This window comes from Cotesia typhae, unplaced genomic scaffold, assembly GCF_013202065.1.
Source record: "Cotesia typhae breed Kobodo isofemale line unplaced genomic scaffold, CoteBio_Ctyphae contig_22, whole genome shotgun sequence".
Taxonomy (NCBI): domain Eukaryota; kingdom Metazoa; phylum Arthropoda; class Insecta; order Hymenoptera; family Braconidae; genus Cotesia; species Cotesia typhae.
In genome coordinates this window covers 7,231,110-7,257,909 of record NW_027423728.1, presented here as the reverse complement: position 1 = coordinate 7,257,909, position 26,800 = coordinate 7,231,110, and the positions used below count along the sequence as shown (strand labels likewise).

General features: G+C 25.6%; 1 protein-coding gene and 1 long non-coding RNA gene across 2 annotated transcripts; one reads left to right on the top strand and one right to left on the bottom strand.

Annotated features, from left to right (window-relative positions):
- Positions 1-6,335: 6,335 nt before the first annotated feature.
- LOC141524112 (uncharacterized) lies at positions 6,336-17,481 on the bottom strand. Its single transcript, XR_012478669.1, has 3 exons — positions 17,006-17,481; positions 8,565-8,680; positions 6,336-6,485 (listed from the first exon to the last, which is right to left on the bottom strand). It is a non-coding gene; the product is annotated as an uncharacterized LOC141524112 (long non-coding RNA).
- On the top strand, positions 15,986-25,919 carry LOC141524109 (uncharacterized). The gene is made up of 6 exons (XM_074237767.1): positions 15,986-16,543; positions 17,492-18,112; positions 19,702-19,910; positions 21,085-21,279; positions 22,102-22,238; positions 23,132-25,919. The coding sequence occupies exons 3-6, from the start codon at positions 19,782-19,784 to the stop codon at positions 23,286-23,288; spliced, it is 618 nt and encodes a 205-aa protein (XP_074093868.1). The 5' UTR covers positions 15,986-16,543; positions 17,492-18,112; positions 19,702-19,781; the 3' UTR covers positions 23,289-25,919.
- The last annotated feature ends 881 nt before the right edge of the window (positions 25,920-26,800 follow it).

Below are 26,800 nucleotides of genomic sequence, written 5' to 3'. Positions count from 1 at the left end.
CTCGAGGATTTCCACATGAGTCACCGGGTCAGTATATTATCTAGCGGTAGTAAACTGGCTGACTCTGGTTAACAACGTAAACACACCGTTAGTATCAGTTGTGTCCAGTCATTGCTATTTTTTCACAAATTTATGTCAAAATTCATGAAAAAAAAAAGTTTTATATGGCCATATCTGATCCTAAAACGCCATATATGACCATATATGGCTTAATATGTCCTCATGTGGCTTTAAATATGGCAAAATGAGCTTAATATAGCCATACATAATTTTTCGGGCGAATTTAGTTTTGAAAAAAGCCAACAGGTGGCGAATGGTCGCTAAATCATCTCGCTACAAGAGGGTTTAATTTCAGGAATTAAGTATTAAGATGAAATTATTTTTTTTACAATCTTTAGGAGCTGATCTGACATTGGTGGTTAATTTAATAAATTGCTACGACAATTTTATTTCAATTAGTATGTTACACCCCATAGTGTAAGGAAGGAAAATAAGAAAAGCCTTAGATCACATGTAATTGTTGAAGCCAAGGGGTGTAATATACTATTTTTAATCTTATATAGAGCCTAGAATGCCCTAAGACCAAAATAGTATTAGAAATTTATTAACTGGAATTAAAAATAAAAATTTTTTTGTTTATGTTACTTTTTGATATTGAGTTTAATGCTTGGACAGGAATTGAGTGGAAAGAATTAAAAAAATGATAAGAGAAATAAATAACGAAGTAGACCTGCCCCTGCCTTGGGCACAATTTCACTTTGATACGAATTCAGGTCGAATAAAAGGAAAATAAAAGTATTATGTATGTTGTAGAGCGTTTTAACAGCAAGCAAAAAGCAAACAAGAACCATAAGAATGTTAATGCTATCACGATCACCCAAATATATATAGTGTGTATATATATATAATAATAATAATAATAATAATAATAAATGAAAAATAAAATGTGAGACCAATTGAATGAATTACATTTATCTGTCGTTATTATTATTGCGTCAATATATACGTATATATATTTGATATATTACTGGACATTGATATAAAACTCCAATTTTATTTAATAATTTTTCGCTAGTTATATTAACTGACATATTGACATTTGACATTTCCATGGCATTTCATTATTATAATATGTAATATGTAATAAGTAACATGTAATATATATGCTTGTAAACGATTTATTAATTTGTACATTCTATCTTCTATCCGTATTCATCTTTACGAGCGATAAGTGAGTAGTTATTGCTATAATAAACATTTTGTTTCAGAACGAGGGATTAATTAATGAGGGATTAACTCGGCAAAATGAAAATATCTAATGAATATATAATTTATATTGGGGAATTCTCAGATTTTTATGCCTAAGGTTGCATTAGATCCAGGTGGGGAGGTGGGATAAGACTTACAATCTCTCCTAAAATTGAATTAAAAAAAATGAGCCCAAAAAAAAGTTTTTTTTTCTTAATAAAAAATACTTTTAAATTCCGAAAATATTTAAAATAAAAATTGTAATTTTTTTTTTAAGGAAAAAAAATTTTTTCTCAACACTTGTGGAAAATAATCGAAAATAAACGAATCTTTTACCCCATATCTTGGCCCGGATTTCCCTCGAAAGTTAATATTATGTAAATAATGTGTGCTTAATTAATACAAATCTAATGAATACAAATTTAACGATATTTTATGTAAATTAAAGGCAGTATAAATCATTGCGACTTAGCAAACCTGCTGTCGAGATATGCACACACTTGCTGGATAAAATTCCAACCGAATACGAAATGATATCGGGAGTGAGAGGAAGGAGGCTTCATAGATAAGAAAATAACCAGTACACAGTTTGAAAAATAATGTATATAATTTAAATTATATTCATAAGAGCAACCAACCGTGCGGTCAATTGCCCTTTTGTACACACCATGCACATGTAATAATAATTACTGTCTACTTTATATAATTATAAAAACTCAATAATGTTAATATTAATGACAACGATAAATGAAGGTATTCAATATTAAATGTTAAATAACAATTTTCACCAGTCATTAACATATCAAACTCGAGATAGATTATGTTGAATTAAACAGCACGACAGGGATTAAATTTTCACATTTGACCATATCAGGTTTTATAATAGAATAAAAAAATTATTTATTAATTTTTACTTTGTTTATCATATTTTATTTAATAAAAATTAGTTTATTATTTTATAAAACTAAAAACTTATGTCAGATAAGCTTGATAGCAGAGTAAAAAAAATTTTTATTTTATTACTTGACTTCTCAAAGTTAACTCTCTTGTAATGAGAGAATATAGCGACCAAACCCCATCTAGTGGGAATTTTTAACGCTAAAATTATTTGGAAAAATTACATGTAGGCATAAATGGCAATATCTGGCCAAATATGGGGACAAATCACATATGGCATTATTAAATTTTCTTATATAGCTAATTTTCACATAAAATATGCCCATATATGGCCTAATTAGCTTATGTATGGCCAATATGGCAATTTTTAATATCATGCCATATTAAAAATTGTGTATAGTCTCATCAGAATTTTTTATATGAACATATATTAAGCCAAATATGGCCAATATGGCAATTTTCAATATCAAGCCATATCAAAAAAATTTTTTCCTCATGTAATATCAAGTTTGCAATTAGTAACAGGAAGTTAAAGAAAAATCAATAAAGTAACATTTATATTTATTTAAAGATTAACTAACGGAGAAACGATCTGATTAAATGATTACACGGTTATACATATTAATAAATTATTTGATTTATATTTGAGTCCTACAAAGTTAAATCCACCTCAGCGTATCAGGATTTTCTGTAATTTATAAAACCGGTCGAATCACTTATTCAGGTGATATCTATGTATACATATAAATATAAATATACATACATGTGTATAATATATATATTGCAAGTATATGCCGACAGTGGCATATGTATATCCTATTTAGCTTACATTATATGCCCGAGGTGTACTTATCGCACCGTTAGCACCGTTGCAATGCTTCGAGCCTGAGCCTCGACCTATCCTGCTTCCGTTAATAAAAATTAAAAATATTAAAAATAAACCTGCTGACTAATGTTGGTGTTAATTTTCTTGGGTGGATTTTAATAGTGTAAAACTATCATTTAAATGTAATATTAAATAAAGATTAATGACAATGAGTATTATTGCATATTCAATTTCAGTAGGGTAATTGCAATAGCTGCAGACGGGGTCACTCTGTTTGGATCTTTTAATCGTACGAATAAGAAGTGTAGTTGCGAATGCCTGCACTGGTATTAATGTAAGTACACATGATATATGTACACCGTCTACACTCATGAGTTAAGTAGTAAGTACATATATATTTATGTACAAAAGTATACATACGAGCAAAGCCGGAACATGAACGGCCTTGCCGAGGAAACCTGAGAGTAGTACTAGTTTCACCACGCCCTGATCTCAACATTCTACCTGCTCTATTCTACTCAATTGTCTCCATTTTTTTTATTATTACAACTATTTAAATCCTATTTTTATAATTGTTTATTATTAAGTAATTTTTTTGAGTTTCTTTGCAATATTTCTGGAAAAAAAATTTAAGTTAGCTGTCAATTGACAAATTTTTAATTTTATTTAACAATTAAATTAATTCTAAAAAATTTTTTTTAATTTTTACGTCAATATTTTTTTTTTTTTTAATTTTTTCCCAAAATATATTTGTTGATAAACGTTCTAAAAATTATTAAATTAATTTTCATAAAAAAAATTTTAGCAAAATAAAAAATTTTGAATTTTTTTTTGGCTGGTTTTTAAAATAAATTTTTGGACAAAAAATACTTTCTCAAAAAAAAATGTAAATATATTTACAAAAAAGGAAAAAAAGAAATTTTTAATTTTTGAGAATAGCTAATTTTTTTTTTCCTCAAATTTCTTTAATCTACTTTCAATTTTTTGTAAAATTCTAAATATTTAATCATTTATTAACAGTTCAATGACGTTATAAAAAAATTATTGGGATAAAAATAAATTAATAGATAACCAGATCAAATTTAATTTCCTATATTAACAAGTTACCATTTAATTAATTAATTATAAAAAAAAAAAAAAGAACAAATTTAATGAGTGAAATTATTTATGAAAGTAATTAAAGATTTACTTATATATAAAAGCAATAAAAAAAGAAATATGACGTCAAACTTTTACGGAAAAAAAATCCAAGAAACTTAATAATGTAACTTTTATTAATTTTATAATTTTAAATATTAATAATTGGTAAAAAAATTTTCTGAATGAAGGACAAGACATAAAATGTGATAGTGAGCGATTGATAATTTTGCAATTTGAATTTTAAAAATGAAGATGGAAATAGAATAGTTAAAAATAAACATAATTAATAATAATAATGGATTGTGACTATCGAGAAGAATAAACTGAATCAGGCACGGCCTTTATAAAATATTAAAAGGAACATTGCCCGAGATTATTTGCATAATTCATGTATTATATTATATACGTAAATAATAAACGAGTAGACGTGGCGACGATAATTATCCGTTGTCGCCTACGCTCTCGCCGTCGTCGTCGACTGACGAATAATACGCACATCGATTATTATATAGATAGACAGTATGTCTAAATTATGTTTACCATACGCCACCAATAGCAAAAGAGATACTCTCTCTTAAGACACTGCTTGATAATCACTGAGCCTTTAATTACAACCGTCAGCTATTTCATTTACAAGTTAAGTGTCGCTCATATCTATATCATATATTTATACACGCATAAGAGTTTGCTTTCTCACTTATTTATTTTTTACTTGTAAAATATTAATTATCCCCTATTATTACTACTGAATAGTATTGCTAATGTCTATAATTATCAATCAGTCAGTTATTATACTATTACAATTTGACATTGTCTTCAGACTTTATCGATTAAATATACAATTAACGTCAGTTTGCTATGTTGAAAAATTTTTTTTATCAAATATTTTACAAGCAATTCTTAAATATCAATTATTTTTTTTTTTCATTCTGACAATAATTACATATGTATTTTTTTAATAATTTAGCGATCTAAAATAATTTTAAACACATTTTATAAATATTGATTTTATTTTCATACAAATATAAAAATTATAAAACCAAAAAAATTATTTTTAAAATTATAATTTAATAAATTTTTTAGATTAAAATTTATAAAAAATATTTTAAGCATCAATTATTTTTTTTTTTTTTTTTTCATTTAATAATCAATTTCATTCATTTTTTAAAAATTCCGCGGCAATGCGCACGCAGGAATTTTAACTATACTAAAAAATGGCGTTTTATGAGTTAAAAAAGCGCGTTTTTTCAAAAATACCCATTTATTAATGGGCTCTAAAATGCAATTTAAAAAAATTCGATATGTTATTTAATTAAAAATTTGATCCGCGAAAAAAACTGTCAAAGTTTTAGCAAAAAATACTTTCAGTAAATTTAATGAAAATAAATTTTAAACTTTTGAATATTTAATACTTAAAAAAAAAATTGAAAGAAAATCAATTAAAAATTTTCAAAGCATTTTTTTCTAACCAAAATTTATTACTTTTCTTTATTAACGCTTTAAATTAAAAAGATAAGAGAATATACTGCTCTATCTTTAATTAAATATCTAAATATTTAAATGAATCTAATTTAAGAGAAAAATATGACAAATAATAAATATAAAGCAATATCGACAGCTAGAGCTTAGAAATCATTTACTTCTTTCCTCGATGCCTCCTTCCTCGCGCTTAAAGTAGATGAAATTCTTTGGAACGACTTTCTAATCGGCATGACGTATTATCAATCATCGTTCAGACAGACGATCTGACTGGAATAGGCGAGAAGAAGCTGGCTCGAGCAACTTAATATTAATAATAATAAAACCGGAGAGTCTTTACTCTCTTATTTAAAATTTTCCTATCTAATGAATACCTATACCTCCACTAGTCACAATCAGGTGGCCCCTTCCTTTCAATGCAGTCCTCTTTGGACACTTAATGCACTCTTATCTTCCTCGTACTTGTCATAAATATGAAACTTGTCCAAGAGGATTTAAATAATTACCCGCAAGTATAAAAACATGTTTAAGTATTATATTTTTTTTATCCTTCGTATGTTAATGACTCGGCTTTCTCATTGGTGAATTAAAATCTTCTATCAAAATAATAATTATTTTTACTTTATAATTATTTATTATTTTACGATCAACTAAAAGGTTTACGAGGATGAGAGTAGGGCCAAATTATTGGGCGGTAATATTTTTTATTTTGATTTTTATTTTTATATTGATTACACCAGGGCCATTCACCCCGCTTCTGAGGTACTTTGTAGTCAATGATCCTCAGAACAGGTCTTGGTACTTGTTACGTTCGGGGCTCATCCTCAATCCACAATCCTCAGCTTCCACCATCACTATTACATTTAATATCACGCTCAAAAATCTTTTCAGAGATCTAAAAGCCCAGAAAATTTTATTTTTAATTAAAAAAAAGTATATCTTTTAAATCCCTACGGGAAATTCATAAAAATTTATTACATAAATCCCTAATTTACAAATCAGCCTTTAAAAATTAACCTTCCTTTTAATATCAAAGTTTGAAAACAAAAATCGTGTCCACACCCATCTTAAATATGAACATAAATTTCTACATACATTCATTTATGTATACATATATGTATATATATTTAAAAACCGGTAATCATTATCGTCAATAATGCCACCCGAAAATTACCGGCTTTCTCTCATCTCCTCTCCTCTCTGTTCAATATTAGCGGTATTCACCCGGCCGCTTAAATTATATTAATTATACGCCTGTGAAAACACGACTGATTTTTTTGTTTGAGATAACATTTTATATTTTCTATCCTATATAATTTATATTTGTCGTATTTCATAATATTTCTGGTTATTTTAATGATACACTATCGGAAAATCCGATCACCGGTATTTTTTAACTTCTTATCTTTGTAAAGATTTTTTTTTAGTAGGGAAAAATTTACTTTATTAATATTTAAAATTGTCGGAAATTTTTTTTATATTCTTGGGATTATTCTACTGGAAAAAAAAATTTTTTTTGTTAAAATTGACCCCCGCTGGGCTTAAAGACACATAAAGTTTTTTTTTTACCTGCAAACAGTGACTCACACATCACTTGGCTCTTAATATTAAGACACTTTTTTATTCCTTATTTTTTAATATTATTTAATAAATTTTTTGCCACTAGAAATAATTTTTTTTTATTTTTGTCTATACATAAAATTGTTTAATTAATATCAATAATTTTTTTGTCAGAAAAAAAAAGTTCAAAAGTTATCAAAGTTAAGCTGGAGCTAATCTTGAATTTACAAAATGACAACTTCAAAAAGAGCAAGGGTCGCGCTTCAACAAAATATTATTTGGTAAAATGACCCATAATATAGATAATATAATTGAGATAATAGAAGTTTAATAAACCTTTATTATATGCTAGTAATATTTAAGAATATATTGAAGTTAATTTTTTTTTTTTTTTTTTTTTTCAAAGAGATAATTTATAAATACTAACCAAAAATTAGAACGTCTAATCTTTAAAAAAAATAAATCGTATTCGGTGATTAAATAGTGGGATTATCAAAGAAATAATTATTTTAACGAAATGATGGATTAAACTGAAACTTTGTCTGTGAAATTCTTAATATTATACACATACTTAATTTATTTCAACCGTAACACCCAGCAACAATCAATTATAAAGCACTAATCATAATATTTTTATTACACAACTATTTACAAAGCATGTAACAAGTTATCTTAATTATGCGCGTTTGAAAAATTTAAATGTCTAATTTATAATAATAAAAATTTTTATCAGGGAAAAGTATTCTTAATTACAATTGTAAGTTTATGATGCAATAATTATCAAGAAATTTTTAAACGTTTTTTTTTATCTAATTTTTTGTGTCAATAAAATTCTAAGAAAAATAAAAATTATTTTGGAGCAAGAAAAAATTTTCTTGGTTCGAGAAAATTTTTATTCCAGTCAAGGATTTTTTTTTTCAGTCCACTCAAAAATTAATGATTTTTTTTTAATTCGACATTTTGCACATTTATTTTTTTTCGCAAAAAATTCTTAAAGAAATTTATCAATAAAATTTTTTTTTAATATTCAGCATAAAATTATATTTGTTTTTACAATAAATTTTTGCAAGTAATTGGATGATTGCAAAAATTAATTGCAATGATTTTAATCATAAATTTTTTACAATTAAATATTTCTATTTATTATTGAAAAAAAAAAATAATTTATTTCTATACAGGAAATTAGTTTTTCAAATAAATAATCCAATACCATTATTAAAGCACTAAATAACAATCTAGGTATTTGTACCGATAATTGTATGTAATTTCTACAATAATAATAAAAAGAAAAAAAAATTAAAAGTATTTAAATTACCATTAAACATAACTCTCGCAAATATTTTCCACTCTATTATATAAATGGTTAAAATAATTTATTTGCACAATAAAACAAAAACAAAAAGGTAATAATTACACGGAGCAATCCATCTTGTGGTCTTATCATCGGACATTTCATTAGCCTGGGCACTGAGATGTCATGTATTATATTCCATGTCTTAAATTTCGGCGACATTCAGAAAGAGAGTAAACCTGTATAAATTTATTTATTTATGTATTTATTTACAATTTATAATATATATATATATATATATATATATATATATATATATATATATATATATATATATATATTGTATCCCTTTCACCAGAAAGCAAACACACACCACATACTACATAATATATAATATAATCAGACTACAGACGATCGTTCTCTTTTCTTTCTCTTTCACTGAGTAAACCTTATATTCATAGCGGTACATCGTTACGGGTTTCATTTGAGAGTTGGATGACCTTAACGATACCTACAAAGTTGTTCAATCGATCTGATGTCCCCATACCTTACTTTGTCTGCCCCCACCCCCTTTTATAATAACAAATCAGCCTCTAATGCACTGGATTTTTTTTATTAAATCAAATGAATGTAGTTAGATTGAAAATTTATCTTAAAAAATGTAGAGATCGGAATTAAGCTGAGAATCGAACCCGGGCCTCCCTAATTACATATCAAAAGCTCCGATCTCTTGTCAACTAAATTTTTCCTATTTAAAAAAAATGTATTAAAAATTAAAATAACCTGAAGTATATAAAAATTTTTAATATGGTTTTTTTAATTAACAAAACAAATAATTAGTTCAATTAATAAAATTTCAAACTTTTAGATCCCAAAATTTGTAAATAAATTTTTTTGCTGTTTAATTTTTTTTATTTTTATAATAGAATAATTTTTAAAAAATTTAATTAATTTTTAATAGTAAAAAATTTCGAGTAAAATAAATTAGTTGTTGAAAAAAAAAATGTGTGACTTAAATAAATTACTTGATAATTAATCTAATAAGTGAAAAGTTAATAATTTCGCGATCAAAAATTTTTTATTCCCGCAATTAATTCTGATGCCGGCAATAACTTTGATTACAAAAGAAATGATGCGATAAAATTTCACGTAATATCGCATAATCCGGTAAGAGGAACTTTGGATTGATGTAAATTAGATGACAAACATAAAAGACGAGCCAGTGATAACTAATAAATATAAAAGAGCGAGTGTATAAATAAACATTGTAGATTGAGAGTAAGTGTATAAGAATCCTGAATAAGCCTGTAAGTGTAGAATACAGAATAGAGAATAATAAGTCGGTGCAGAATGAAATAGGAAAGGAAAAAAAGGAAGAAATATGTTGGTAGGAATAGTAGCAGGGGCCTTGACCGGGTGAATGCGTGACCATCGTAACTGGACAACACTACTGATTCAGACTGACAGGAATGTGTGTTGCTACGTCTTTTCACCGTTTACCGGACAGTACGCCCATATAATTCCATTCGCAGATACTTGTACCTCGATATTATTATTGTAGAAATAAACAACATAAAATTTTTACGTAAACGTTTGCTTGCTCAAAGTTAACTCACTCATTCCGGCATTAGTCTCGCGCTATTTATTTCATTGTCAGTCAGGAGTTTATAAATATAAAAATGTTTACTATTGTAGTAGTTCGGTTTAATTGTCATGAACGCCTACGACGACAAATTATTTTAAATTGTTATAGTTTGTCGTGACAACAAAGAAAGGCGCTTACATCGTCCTCTGCTGCTGATACAGCTTACAACAGATGCCAACGCTTCCGGCTAGTTTTAAATTATTTATTATTATTATATCACTACGTAATTAATAATAATAAATAATAATCTTTTTTTAGATACGGAATAATAAAAAATAATTGCAGCTATCAAGGACGAAAATAAAAATAAATTAGTTTCTTACGTTAATAATTCATAAATATTTAAAAGTTTCATCTTGTATCTATTGCTTTCACTTGAAGCGTCTACACGGCAATTAGAAATTCATCACACCAGTAATTTATTCCTAGATAATTTTGTTAAAAATTTATATTTTATATATATATTACTGACTTTCTAGACTCAACGATCTTAATACAGATTGTGCACTCACTATTATTTTTAATGTCAATCCTGGACCGCTTCAGGTTTTAGTTGAAGGAATTTTTTTCGGGGTTTTATTATCCTCTGGGAAAAACTTTAAATATTTATCGCTCGACTGTGAATAAGAGGAACTAAAGAGGATGAAGAGAAAAGAAAATTTTCTACGGTCCATCTGAGTTACTGCCTTTAATCCGATTTGTAAAAAATATTGACCGGTTTTTCCAAACAATTTTTTTGAAGACTTTAAACCGAGGAAACAACACACATTTTTTGAGACGGGTAGATTTTATGTCGAGTCATTTATTATGTTGGTAGGTCAATAAATTGATCATCACAATGATTATTAATTTTAAATTGAAACATTTTTCTGACACAAGGTTGAAAAAAAAATTGCATTTTTAATTTTTTGAAATTTCTATATGTCAATTTTTTATTTCTAATTTTTTTTGCACTAATTTATTTCTTAAAAAAATTCTAAAATTTATTAAATATCTGCTACTTTAATTTTCATGATTTTTTAAATTAATTTCGTGATTTAAAAAATTTTTAAAAATTTTTCAAACATGAAATCTATCAGAATTTTGAAAATAAATAAATATTAATTAAAAAAATTTTTAATTACACTAAAAAGTTATAAATCAATAATGTAAAAAAAAATCTAACCTCAATTTATTTAAAGTAAAATTTGGAACTTCCTAACATTATTATAATAATTAAATAAAATTGTAACAAACCACCTGGACAATTGTTTTTTTGTTACAAATTAAAAGATAATAGTAATTAAGAATAAAAGAATGATTAGGTCTTTCCCAATCAAACTTTAATTGTCCGTTATCTAAAAGTGCAATTTTTATCAAACGATACTACACTTAATTATTTTTATTTTGTTAATAAAGAAATTTAATATCGCAATTAGAAATATAGTAACTTTAATATTCGAAGGATTATTAAAAAGGATAATTTCTCCACAGGCGTTTAACCAAATTAATGACTCAGAAGTATATGAAAGATGTATTTAAAAACTAAAAGAAAATGAGAAGGTTATTAAACGTCAACAGCAATGTCAATGAACTCAAACTTTCCCTTTCGTCGTTCCGAAGCGTCCGAATATCAACTTGAGGATCTCATAATTTTTCTTTAACAAGTAGAAGCGTGTTTAATGCAGCACACAACACGATATCTTCGATACATACATACATATATATCTCAAGAGTCTTATGGGTACAGTGTAAGATAATTTATTTATGGATATGGATGTGGTGCATCGGTATAGTACCGCGGATCCCAAGTAGCACGCTCGCGCTCAATAGGAGACACGACAAAAAATTTACGACGGCTCTTCTTCTCTAAGCACGTGTGTTGTTATTGTTATTGTTATTGTGGATTCAAACCATCAGCTTCAATGTGTATTAAATCTTCTCTATCCTCGATTACGACGCGGAGATATATACGTACGTCTTGTATCTCAGTATCATGGCACATTTAAACGCCATATATTATTACATCGATGGTAAAAAATTATATGTGAAAATTACAGAAATTGTTGTGTAAGAATTACACAGCCATTTTGTGTTATATTTGTACAAAAAATATCTGGAAAATTTACGGGAGTAAATCTGTGAAAATATCACAACATAAAAAAAATTTATAAAATTATATAGAAATATTTTGCTAATATTATATAAGAGAGGTCAGGTATATTTTTATAGTTTTATGTAATGCATTTATCTGATGTAAAGTTTACAAATTTTCTAATGCTAAAGTTGCATTTTCCACACGTAAAAATTACATTTCTTTTTTTAGTAAACTCAAGAATTTTCCTACCTGTAAAAATTACTTTTCTTTTTATGAAAATTTAATATTTATTAACGTTTTAAATTTACTTTTTTTTTTCATGATAATTTAACAAACATTTCATATAGAAATTTACACTGTTTTCCTTTTAAATTTACATTTGTCTTCCTGTAAATTTAGCATTTTTTCCACACATAAAAATAATATTTCTTTTCTTTTAAATTCAAAAATTTTTCCACGTGTAAAAATTATTTTTTTTTCCATGAAAATTTAACATTTTTTTTTACATATTAAATTTACATTTTTTTTATGTAAATTTCACTTTTTTCTCTAAGTGCTAAATTTACGCATTTTCCTTGTTAATTCAAAATTTTTCTCAAATAAAAATTTGCATTTTTTATCGTATAAATTCAAAATTTTTCCAACGCTTAAAATTTACATTTTTCTAATAAAAAAATTTACATTTTCAAACTAACAATTTTTATCACAAAAAATAATATTCATCAAAATGTAAACTTAAAAAAATATTTTCATCTAACAAAAACTGTAAATTTCCCAAATTTTTCTGTAATTTCAACCGGACTATTTTTTCCATTCACGCCAACTTACTAAAAATTTGTTTTCTTAAAAAAAAAAAAAATTTTTTTGCAATAACTTTCTTAGTGTAAAACCCAAGTCACCCTTGGAATGTAGTCTTGTTCACGCACTAATTATTTCTGATAAAAAATCACTGATATGTCCATCGGTATAAACGCGGATGTACTTCTGCATACATGCAATATATACAAACATATTTATTAATTATTGTAAGCATGTGAGTTGAGCATAAGCAGACTTAAAGGAATTTGAGCAAGTAGAAAGTAAAACGATTTAATAATTAGACTTATACATTTATCCTATACATATGGCATATAATAATAAATTTCAATGAGTTGTAAAAAAAATGCTTACGAGATTTATGGATTTAGCAAAATGGGTATTTTGTTATTCGAGCAAACGATCGAGAAAATTGAATGGAACGTACGTCAATCGCACGCCACGCTCGAGATGTCTTGATTCAAAGCTTTTATTTATTTTGTCATTTTTTTTATTTTTTTAATCACTGTGCTATAAAATTCAACAGCTTCGGGCTGTGAATTTTATTTAACAGTAATGAAAATAAATTTTATAAAATCTTGGACGTATAAAGAAATATATTTATTACTTTTTGAGTTGAGCGAGCGAGTTTAATATAATAATATAACAAGTGTTTCGTAAAAATATTGCCAATCAATGGGCTGAATATTTATCATTGCTTTTAATGTGTGTGTGTGTGTGTGTGTGTGTGTGTGTGTGTGTGTGTGTGTGTGTGTGTGTGTGTGTGTGTGTGTGTGTGTGTGTGTGTTCGTTAATGCAAATATTTATTTGTTAAGAATGTAAGTAGCTTAAATATATAATAAAATAAGTAATGAATAATGAATAATGAATTAACAATATACACTAAAAATCTTATTGCATATTGCGGGAGGTTTCGCCGCTTGCATAATCGTATACTTAGTAACCGCGAACGCTAAATTTCCCGGAAAACTCAAACGTAGTTGGACAGGCTTTCGCATTTCTATCGTTGGCAAACAATGAAAATAAATTGTTGAGATATTTAAATAAAAAGGAACAAAATATATAATTAATTCTTAACTTTAATTGGAACGGAACAAAATGTGGATAAATATATTTATGTCTAATGCAGCAATAAAATACGAGAAACATCACCTTAACACTAAACAGGAAACACTTATTTTCGTCATTTTAACCATTATTTTTTTTTATTTTCTATTATAATAAATTGTTATGCTCTGTAGCCTCCAGTCATGGTAAAATAATAATATAAATATATAAAATAAAATAAAATGTTACGATCATTAAAATAGAGATAATTGCTGAAAGATCAAATGGCGATTTTGTTTCGATATATTATTTTAATTACAAAAAATTTACGGTTACATTTAATTTTTTCTCATTTTTTACTCTCTTAATAAATTAAAATTTATTTTTATTACAATTAATAATAAATCGGTGTGTTACGAATCGATTAACTTAAAAAGCTTGATTTGCATAAGCCACATTTGTGACAATAAATTTAAATTTTATTCATTTATTTTTAGATTTTTTTAAACAATTTTAATCATTTTTTTATGCTTACCCAAATTATTTATGATTTAAAATTTTTTTCCAGGCAAAAAAAAATTAAACTAATAATTTTTTATGATTTTTAATTATGTTAAAATAATTAAAATTTATGAAAGAAATTTGTATATTTTTTCTCCATTGAAAAAAAAAAATAAATAAATAAATAAATAACAGTTATAAAGATAAGGTAAAAAAAAAAAAAAAACTACTTGTCACGTTCCACGTCGCCTGACATTTTAGCAAATATATCTGTTTTACGTTTTCAATTCAAAACACAACTGTAGTCCGAAAAAAAAAAAAATGACATTCAAATTTAGACTTGACAAAAACAAACGGCCTGTCTATAAAAAAATTAATTAACAGTGTGCATATACATTGTACTCATATATATCTATGCTTGGCCTCTTATCGCAAAAGACCTCAAGACCCATACACACATATAGTTAACAGTATAAATATATATTGATTATAAATGCCTATCGACAATTCAGGTTATCAAATTAATCGAGCAGAAGGTCGAACATTATCTAAGTATACACAAATTACCATCCAATGTGTATCGGTCGTATCATCGTAGTCGTTGTCGTTATGAACAAGTGCTAACGAGCTTACATGTACGTATTTGTAAAATATATAGATATTTTTCGAACGGTATGCAACTCCGTTTCATATCTATGTACATATTAATGCTAGACTCTGTGTGGTATATTATTCTCAATAGTTGACGAGTAATAAAGCGAAAATAATAATTGAGCACCCGGGTTGTAAAGGCAATTTGTCTCGCTGGCAAACTGATTGCTACTCGTCCAACTCTGCTGGACAGATCACCAGCTCATTAAGTAGCTTACATCAGAGTAATAAATTGGAAATAAATACTTTTATTAAATAATTATTATTTCATTATTAAGTATTAATTTAATCATATTTTATCTATTATTATTTTTATTTGATTAAATTTTTTTTTCAATAAATATATAATAATAATTACTAGCAACCTTGCAGTCACTATGGGACTGTCGTGACTTGTGAACTATAAATAAATAAAATTTTACTTTTTTAAATATTGACGTTTTTTAAGATATAAGCTCATCTTGATGATACACTCATCAAGAGCTTTCATTTGAGTACCCACATGTATTTTTATATATTTTTCATATATACATATATATAATATATATAAATATATGAAAAATTGATGTGGGTACTTAAATGAAAGCTTTTGATGAGTATAACATCGGGATGAGTTTATATCTTTAAAAATTTAAATAATTGACAAGATACAAGGTATTATTGTTATTATTTTGTTTAATTAAAAAATTTGTTGAGAAAAAGATAATAATAATTGATAAAAAAAGGTATAATGGAAGAAGGAATAAAAAGTCTCGGATAGAGTTTGGCCACAGGTGAAGAGACGGTGGTACAACAGCGAGTGGTAACTCACATACGCGGAATATGAAGGTATACAAGTAAGTAGTGGAACAGGTTCCAATGTGGAGAGAATGGAGTTCCGGTGGTGGGGAAAGCTCCAGGCGATAGCATGCTGCCGGCTGATGCAGACATGCCATCGAGTAACTCTAAGAGAAAGAGAGAAACCCAGTGAGAGGGACATAAAATGGACGGAAAAGAGGAACAGAGAGAGATTGAGAAAGAGAGTGGGGTCTGAGGGAAACCGGCGACAAGTAGTCGTTTACAGTTATAGTCAGTCCGAATCGGGCGCTCGTTCAGCCGAGATCTCGCTCAAGCCCAATTGTTATTTAGTTAACTTAAAGTTACTTGTTTCTCTACACGCACACCCACACAACCATCACGAACTTGCTTTTTAGTATTATACTAACTTTAAACAATTAAATTACATATCATTATTATTTCCATTGTGAATCATTTTATTATTTTTTAATCGAGTTATTAAATCAGTTTTATTGTTGACTTTATTCATAAACAGACAATTGTGCTTAGTTTTTACTCGAGTTTTGTGTGATTATTTTTTTGTTTCGGGTAAATATTTATTTTTATCAATTTTATTATTTTTCTATTTTTGTGTTTAGTCAAAATTTTTTATTTTTAAATAAATTCAAGTCCCGTTTTTGTGAGTTATTAATTAAAGACATTTAAATTATTTTATTTGTCAGAAAATTTTGATAAATTTTAATTTTTTATTTTTGAAATAACATTTTCAATAAATAATAAAAAATTTTCATTTTTTTAATTAATTTCCTCAAATATAAAATATTTATAATTTTTTTTAAATTATAAGAAATATTTTTTAATTTATTCTTTGAGTTTTTTAAAAAAATTACGAAAATAAAAAATTTATTTTATTAATTTAAATTATAAAAATCTAAATTTTTTAAATAAAAAAAAAATTGTCAAATGTGTGACCAAATGAAAAAACGGAGCGCATTAATTACTGAAATTTAAATAAATGTATTTAATTAATATTAAATAACTTGAGAATACCTAGAGTCCGGTTAACGGTACAGAGAGCCAGTCTTGGAGCTTGCATCAACATATTTCCCGAGGAATTCCACAGAGAATGCATGTCCACGTGTTTAAATGTTTAACAAAAATTTTTGACCCTGAATATCTAATCAATTTTAAATAAAATTCAATACTTTGTTATCATTTGTAAATAACGTTAAAAAAAATAAATAAAATAAAAACAAATTATGTAGCTCGTAATTGTTAATCTAAATTGTGATTGACGGTACACAGAATGAAATATATTACCCGGTACTATCTCAAACGTGAGACTTTTTCTCGTGGGAGTGGATCCCAAGAAATTCACACGTCCGGGATTCCCCAGTGTCTTTCGCTGACACTAACAAGAAAAATCTTATCCTATTTATTTTTATTTTTTATTTATCTCTAACACAAAAATAGATTCTTTATTTAACTTTTTATTAATTAATAAATAATTGATAATAATTAAAAATTGTATTACAGGTGCCTCGGTGTTTTATTTTTGGTGTTGACGTTGCTGTCAGACATCAAAAAAACTACAAGTCATTCAAATAATATAACTATAAAATAGTTATATTATTATTATTGTTATAATAATAATAACAACAAGAACATCAACAAACGGAAGTGCGTAGGCAAGTGTAGCCGCGATGCGGAGGATTAAACGGCGACGAGTCGATGGACGATACAACGAATCAATTGAGAAATACGTGTGATAACAAAAATGACAATTTCGTGATCTAATTAATCAACAGACTGTACCGCTAATATTTGGATTACCAGTTGATAAAACCTGCAGCTAAAAATAAAGATATATATTATATATTATAATAATAATAATAAAAAAAAAAAAAAAAAAAAATTTGAGTTTTTAATAACGCGATAAGTGAAGTGAAAATTGTTGTTTTTTATATTTTTTAATAATTAATTATTTATTGATATTATTTAAATTTAAATTACCAAAGACACATAAAAAAAAAAATAAATTGTTGTGTTAAGTGTTATTTTCGCTAATAAATTTAATTTATAAACGTACAGATAATAATTGATACTTGGAATTTTATTAAACAGATAAATACCTGCTTAAGAATTATTATTAAACAGGTAATTTTTTTTTTTTATTAATTAATTATCATTAGTTAGCTGGAATTCTATTACTTATTATGTATGATTATCATTAATACAATCAATTTACTATAAATTGACTTATTTTTTAAATAATAATAATAATAATAATAATAATAATAATAATAATAATAATAATAATAATAATAATTTCTCAAAAAAATTATTTATCAAATTATTATTAGTATTTTTTTTTTTTTTTAATAAAAAAATTATAATATTTACTAATAATAAAATAATCGTGTGTTGGTTACGTTAATGATAATAACAATAATAATAAAACGTTAGATTCTTCATATATGTGTGTAACGTTGCACGTTGTGAATAGATATCTACACAAGTTTGACGATAAATAAACTGTATATATTGTAAGGAAGGTTATCACAGATACATATATTTATTTCCATAAAAGAAGATATATATATTTTTTTTTAAACTATTAACTTTAAAAGCGACATTAATTGATTAGCCAGATCTTGATTTATTATTTCTTTTTTTTTTTATTATTATTATTATTATTTATTTTTTTTTAATTCTTTTCTGAGCCTTTAAACCTAAAAATCGTTCAACTATTAAAAAAAAAAGTAATAAAGCCGTAGTCGAATGTAAAAATAATGTCTTATCGCTTACTCGACGACTGTAGATATCAAGTTTAAACTTTTAAAGTTGTTTTTTAAAATTATATTCTTAATACATCATCAATACAATGATGAAAAATAATATTTTGCTCATACTTATTATTATTATTATTATTATTATTATTACTGAGTAAATGTTTATCACTATCAAAGCCTCCGATTAGATCAATTGATACGTACTAGTTATTTTAATTTAAAGGGTAGTATGATTGAAAGTACCGATTTAGATAAATATCGCTGCCGGCAATAATATATCTAGCAAAACACGAGCAGAAATTGTAGCAATATTCTCTTTAGTCTCAGCTCCCACGCATTTTAAAAATAAAACAAGAAAAATAAGAGTAATACAAGAATAAGAATTCAATTTAATAAAGAATTATTTTTTATATATAGAGACACGGTAAATTAATTGTAATTAAGTATAGATTGACGTATGGTTGATAATTATCACTACATACTTAAGATAAAAAAAAAAATATCGTAAAATAGCCACAACTGATACGTGTGTTTGTTTCACGTGCTCGTAACTGGGATTAAAAACTTAAAAATTAAATCCTAGTTTATTTCTTACGTCACGTCCTGCTGGTTAATTAAAATTACAATTAAAATTTGTTCAGGCAGGGAAGAAATACAATAAAAGAAGAAATAAAAAATAATTGTTGATATTTTTTTAGTATTTAAACCAAATGAATATTTAAATGGTATTTCTTTGAAAGGTTTACTAAATTTGACGTGACGCAACGTTTAATAGCTGACGTTAAAAAATTCGTAATTACTGCATTCCTATGTCTTAATACTGCGGTCGTGATTTAGTGAAGCATAAGAAAAAAATTCGGTTTAAATAAAATAATAAATAAAGTTACGGAATAAATAAATAAAAAAATAAATAAATTAGTCAGTATTTATATTGTTGTTATTTTTACTTTGTAGAGAACATATATGTTATATAAATATATATATTATTTATAAAGAAGACGTGATAAAAAAGGCGGCTTAGTAGCGGCAAGATAATGAGGAGTCTGGAGAGATTATCCGGTAGCGATCAGGATTGTATCGATCAGGAAATGTATATCGACTTGGATGACGTGTCTGTGGACTCAATTACGGGTAAAAGAGGACGTCACCATGTCAGTGGCGAAGTGAGTGTCCATTTATTTTTTTTATTAAGGATATTGGCGATGAAAATTGGAAATTATTACACAGAAAAAAAAATTAAATTAAATGAAGAAAAAAATTCTTGAACCAAGAAAATAATTTTTAAAAGTTTCCTCGTCTTGAGTTGAGGCAAAAAATTATTCAATTAAGTAAAATTTATTTAGATCAAGAAAAATTTGGTAGTTTAAGAATTTTTCTACTAAATTTTTTTTTTTATGTGGAATTTTTTTTAGTTTATTTTTAAAATTAAAAATTATTTTTAATTTAAAATTAATAAAATCTAAAAAGTTTCTTGATCTTTAAATTGATCTACTATACTGAAAATTTATTAAATAATTAAACAATTCAAAGAAAAAAAAAAAACATCATTTTGATTGATTGATATCTTAAAAAAATATTTAAAAAATTTTACCTGATAAATGTTATTATTAAAAGTTATATATAAATATGTTTATTATCATGATTCAAATTGTATGTTTTTCTTCACTTATCTTAAATTATTTGCCAACAAATTTTTTTTTTTATTTATTAAAAGTTTTTTTAATTTAAATTAATTAAATTGATGTACACTCTATAACAATTAAAAATTGTGTTCAATCGTCCTTTAACTAATCAAGTTAATTATCATTAAATTTAAAAAGATCTTCTTTAAAATTTATAGAGATAAAAAAATTTTTTCATTAAAAATTCACTCTATAAAAAATGAAAACATTTTCTGCAAGAATTTTCCTAATAAATATTTTCCTTATTTTGCAATAAAATAATTCTTCCTCTGTAAACTGAAAAAAAAAAAAAAAAAAAAAAAAAAAAATAAACTTGATTCAAATAAATTTATTTTTCTGTGTACAATTCAATGTAACTTCTTAAATTCCAAAAGGCAAAATCCTGAGGAAAATTAAATTAGCTGAGATCTTAAAATTTTTTAAATTTTATTGAAAAATTATTTAAAAAAAATTAAATTAGAACTAAAAAATTTCACGCATTATTTTTTAAGTTTTTTACAATTGAAATTTTTAAAAAAATTTTTTTATAATAATTTTTTAGGTAAAAAAAAATTCTAAAAATTTTTAAAAGTCGGCTAACTTAATTTTGATCAGTATCATAATTAATGCCGGAATTTAATGTCCAATAAAAATGATATTATGAAACATTAATTAGATGGGGGAGGAGAGCGACAGCAGCGGGAGTGAACGTAGTCCGAAGCAAGTTAAAAGGCGAAATCGCGGTAGCAGCGGTCCGTCAACAACGAGAAGACGAAAAAGTGGTATTTCCGCGAGAGAGAGAAACCTCAGACGATTGGAGAGCAACGAGCGGGAGCGAATGAGGATGCATTCGCTGAACGATGCCTTTGAGGTATTAATCAACGTCCTTGAACAACGTCATACATACATACATACATACTGACAATTATTCTTGCTCATCCTTACCTCTCATTCCTCTCATTTTTTATATTCACAGCACAGAGTACATTCTACACTTACATCAACCTCTACCTTAACTTATAAGTTAGCACAATAAAAGAGCTTAACACACAACACAGCTAAGCTTACATTAGTGATGGGAATTTCGTGATGGCGATGACCGCGGGCGAACGCAGCGAGAGGTGAAGGAGGAGTGGCTCGACACACCTGACATCGCCCGTTTACATGCCACCATCATTATATACCTTTTTATACAAACTCTCATAGTAATTACTCCTTGGGTTAACGGGCTAACTTGTTGTACTTATATTTATATTTATATACATATAAATATATATAAATATCCTATCCTATCCTATCCCAGTACCCTAGGATACTAACCAACGTTTAAGATCATCCTAATGACCGATCACGCCTTCAGGTCATTTACATCAACATATTAAATATATACTAACTATTGCGTAATTTGAACTTATCTTAACTTGATGTTTATCGCCTTACGGAATTCCCTACTTATATATTTACACTTACACTTACAATCTGAAAAAAAAAATCATTAAGATTTTTTTTTAATTAAAAAAAAAATTTTTATCAATTTTTTTATTCAAAAAATTGATTTTTAAAGGCGGGAATTTTTTTTTTTTTTTATAAAATTAATTTTTTTTTTTAGTGTAATTAATGCACTAGCACACTTATAAAATTACAAGACATTAGTTAAGTTATTTTTATATTAATTGGTGGCTCGTATTTGCAGCAATTGAGAGAAGTAATACCTCACGTTAAAATGGAGAGAAAACTAAGCAAAATAGAAACACTTACGCTCGCTAAAAATTATATAATGGCATTGACTAATGTCATATGCGAAATGCGAGGAGAAGAGCAACCTTACACGTAAGATATTTCAATAAATACACTTTTTATTAAATCATTCTGATTATTTAATTGCTCGCTGTCGCTTTTTTTTTCGCGCTGTCGTTGGAGCGTACGTTTTTATGGTACTATAAAATAATTATTCTAAAATCGGTAAACATTTTACGATTTATTCTTTTTTTTTTTTATCAAATAAATTGGGGATAGAGAAAATTTTTTTAAAAAATTGCATTTAATTTATTTTAATTAAATAATTGAATTTTAAGCGAAGAAATAATTAATTTAAATAATTAAAAAATTTTTGAAATGAAGTAAATAATTTTTAGCTTCCAAAAATTGTTTTTGATTAAAAAAATTTAATTTTATTGAAAAAATATCTCGATTAAAAATTATTTATATATTTCTCTTGAGTAAACTATTTTTGTTTTTTATCAATAAATTTTTTCCTGGTATTTAAATGCAATTATTAATCTAATATTAGCAATAGATAAAAATAATTTAGATAATAATGACAAATTTTATCCTCATGTTTCGGAGAATTATTTTTTTTTTCGCAACGATATGATAAGAAAAAAATAAAATGTTTTATAGTGATTAAATAACTTTTGAGTATTAATTAAAGTTTATAATTCAATGAAGTGAATGATTATAAAAACGTCGGTAGGCCCCGAAACTTTTAAAATGGGTAATAAATTTTTATATCAATTTACCGAGCAATAACATACCGATAGACGATTACGAAAACAAGTAGCCGCGAAATAATCTTGGATTACGATAGAGCGTACTTGAGAGAGAAATTAATATAAGTTAGTTATTAAAAGTCTTGAGGAAATAAAGTGATACTTGTTAAAAGCGTTGATAACGTGTTAAAAAAAGTTTAAGCTGTTTTTAATGAAATTTTTTTTTTTAATCAGATTTGTCGACGGTGAATGTGGATCAAGCAGCGGTGACAGTACAGGACAACTTGAGCTTAGTGGCGGAGAACAGCCAGAGGAAGCATCACCGGCTTCTATTCATGAAGCTAATAATAATAGTCTTCTGCATGAAGATCTCGAGCGCAGGATACCTTAGTTATAATTAAAAGATATATAATGAAATAACTAATAATTAAAAAGAAAAAAAAATAAGATTATACTGAGAGAAAAAATTTATTTAAAGTAAAAATTAACAATTTAATAAGAAATTAATTTTTTTTTTTATTAATTGAAAGAATTAAAATTTTTTAGTCATTTTTTTCAACAAGAAAATTACTGTAAAAAAAAATTATTATTTCTTCAGTGAAGAAATAAAATTAGGTGCCGTGACTAGATAACCTCGGACAAAATAACCAAACGACAAAATATTATAATAAAAATATTTTTGCACACTGACAAAAAAAATTAATTTCACTCAAGAGTCAAAATCTTGAACCAAGAATATTATTTTTAAAAAAATTATTTTTTTGAGTCGAGAAAATAAATTCTTAATTCTTAATTAATTAATTAAATTTTCGATAATAAAAATTTTGAAAAAAGCGCGCGAAGCGCATTCAATTTTCTAGTAAGGTAAAAAGCTCATATATTGGCCTATTTTTGAATAAGCACACACAAAATTCATAAAAAAAGGGCAAATCAAAATAACAAACTTACATATTGATCTATTTTCGAATCATAATATATAAAATTGATATCTTATCGTAAATAGATTTTTTTCATAAATTCTAAAATCAAAGTCTCTAATATTTTTTGCTATCTAGTTTGCAATTGTATTATTACCTGATTGATTGTAATATCAATTGCGTATATTATTTTTGTACTTATAAATTTAAAAAGTAATTATAGACTTTTATGATCTGGTTATTTTGTCTTTGGTTTTTTTTTTTTTTTTACGGCGCAGTAAAATTAAAAATAAATAAATTTTTTTCTTAAAATAAATTTATTCTTTCAGTGTATGTGTCTATTTAAGATAAATAATTATGAAAAGGGAGAGAGAATGTGAGAGACCAACTTCGGTATTTAAACTGCCGAATAATTGCGATCGATTTTTTAATTATTCAAAGTACCAGATTAGAGTCAACAGCCAAATTAAATAATATATTTATCTATTGATAGAGTGAGATATATGAATTTAAAATTGATAAAATAAAGAGAAAGACAAGCCAAGAGAAGGATGATAATAATAATAATAATAATAATAATAATTACTAATATATTTTTCACGCCATTTTTTATTGAGGCAAATTTGTACATCGAGGACACACGACGCAATTAAACCAACGCTACCGTTTCTGTTTTTAATGATCCCGATGTCGTGAGAGAGTGATAAAGACTCAAGGTCGATTCATTTTTATTAATATTTTTATTCTTTTTTTTTTTTTTTACTACTTTAAATTTTCCATAAAAGCCATTTATTTATAATAATACTTTCAAACAGAGGGTCTAGAAACGAGTGGTGGTGGCATCGGGTTCGACCTCAAACGCGATACTGTGATAGAATAAATATATTTTTTGTTATTAAATTCCATCGCTGACTCATAGTCCCTTGAATCTCGTCCTTAAATAAGTTCAGCTGGAATTTTAGCGAAGTAAATTTTTTTTAAAGTAAATTTATAAAAATAAAAGAGTATATATGCATACATATACACATAAATACATAAATATATCGCGTTCCAGGTGCCATAAGGGCGTAAACCGGCAAAAGGTCCCGGTGAAAAGCCATAAAAGCGGTAAAAAAATTTTTTTTCGAAAATCGCCGTAGTTTTGTCCGAAATGGTAAAAAAAAATTTTTATACGCCCTTATGGCTCTCGGGATCCACCTCGAATGCCATAAGAGCGTAGAAAAAGAATTCTGTTTTTTTTTCTAAGTCCAAAAAAATTTTTAGTTTGAAGAAAAAAATTTTTTTTTCGGGAATTACTTATTTTTGTATTAAACGTGCAAAAATGCAAAAAAAAATTTTTTCTTCAAATTAAAAATTTTTTTTCGACTTAGAAAAAAAAACAGAATTTTTTTTCTACACCCTTATGGCATCTGTAACGCGATATAATAAATAAAAAATGTAATTGGTGTGCCTTGTGTGTGATCCTCTGTAAGACTTAATATCTTAATATACAGAGAAATATATAATTATGTTAAATTATATATACGTATTAAAAAAAAATTTTTAAGAATTCGTTCTTGTTATTTTGGCTTATCGGCAATACTCATAATCGATCGGTTATTGTCAATAAATAAAAAATAGAAAATATATATATATATTTTTTTTTTTATTCTCAATACGGAACTCGACTATGCGACGCATTGAGATAAAAATATAGTAATTACTCGATTTTTTTTTTTAATTTTAAAATAAAATAAAATGAAATAATATATATATATATATATATATATATATATATATATATATATATATATATATATATATATATATATACATTATAATTAATTTATTAAAAACTTAAAATAATAATAATAAAAATAAAATGAACATTCCAGAGGAATGAGGCTTGAGCCGATACTTATTTTCTTGCAAGGTTCACCGATGGTTGTGATTATATAGTTAGAATTGCTAATACTTTCTCTTTCGTTGGTTACATAATTAAAAACTTTACGAGAGAAATTTAACATAAGGGTGAGCTCTGAAGAATATTTAAGCCATTTTTATTTAATTTTAACTTTTTAAGTAATTATTAAGAGAAAATAAATAAATAAATAAACACAATGTAATTTACCGTCCTTATATATCTGTTTTAATAACAATATCCTAAAAATTTCTGCAATTTATTTTATTGTGACGTTTGTGTGCTTAAATCATCCCTATGTTCATTGAAAAATATATTTATATATATATTTGTTCTATATATATTTACTGTGAGTCAAGAGTCGCGCTGAGAATTTAAATAATTAAATTTATAAATAATTTTATGTACTTGAAAGATTATTGATAAATGTGTATGTATTTTTTGATGATTTTTTATTAATCGTCAATTATGAACAGATATTAATTAGTCGTTTATGATAATTTATAAGTGACCATATTGTAACGATTGAACCAATTTTTATTCTTTTGATTCTTATAAAAATTGTTATTAGTTTTTTTTTTTTTTTTTTTTTTTAAGAATTATTTAATTAAAAATTCTGTTAAATGTATATCATATATACTTGAAGATATTGAATAGATTTTAATGTATATTTATATACAAAACTGCTGGAAAGATAAATATATATCTTTATGTGTGCAAATAAATTTTAAATAATTGTATATATTTTTTGAATTTAAGATATATAATATATATTATTGAATATATGTTTAAAAAATGTTGTATTATTTTCCTTGCCTTGGGTTAGTGTTATTTATTGTGAAAATATTAAGTGTTAGACAATTATTTTATTTTAAATTTAAAATGAAATTTTTATAAATAATTTTTAATGAATATAAATTTAGCAGATATTTAATTTAAAAAAATTGACATTTAGAAATTAAAAAAAATTAAAAATTCAATTTTAAAAAAACTAGAAATTTGAATTTCGCGCTGCGCGCGCGCCTTAATTTTGACCAATAAAGAATCAGGTCCCATTTTTTTGCGAGTTTCGACTATTGACTAACT

Coding starts and splice junctions, on each gene's coding strand:
- LOC141524109 (XM_074237767.1), top strand. CDS start 19,782: ATGAGGAGTCTGGAGAGATTATCCGGTAGCGATCAGGATTGTATCGAT. Junction 21,280..22,101: donor CGCTGAACGATGCCTTTGAG/GTATTAATCAAC, acceptor TCGTATTTGCAG/CAATTGAGAGAAGTAATACC. Junction 22,239..23,131: donor GGAGAAGAGCAACCTTACAC/GTAAGATATTTC, acceptor TTTTTTAATCAG/ATTTGTCGACGGTGAATGTG.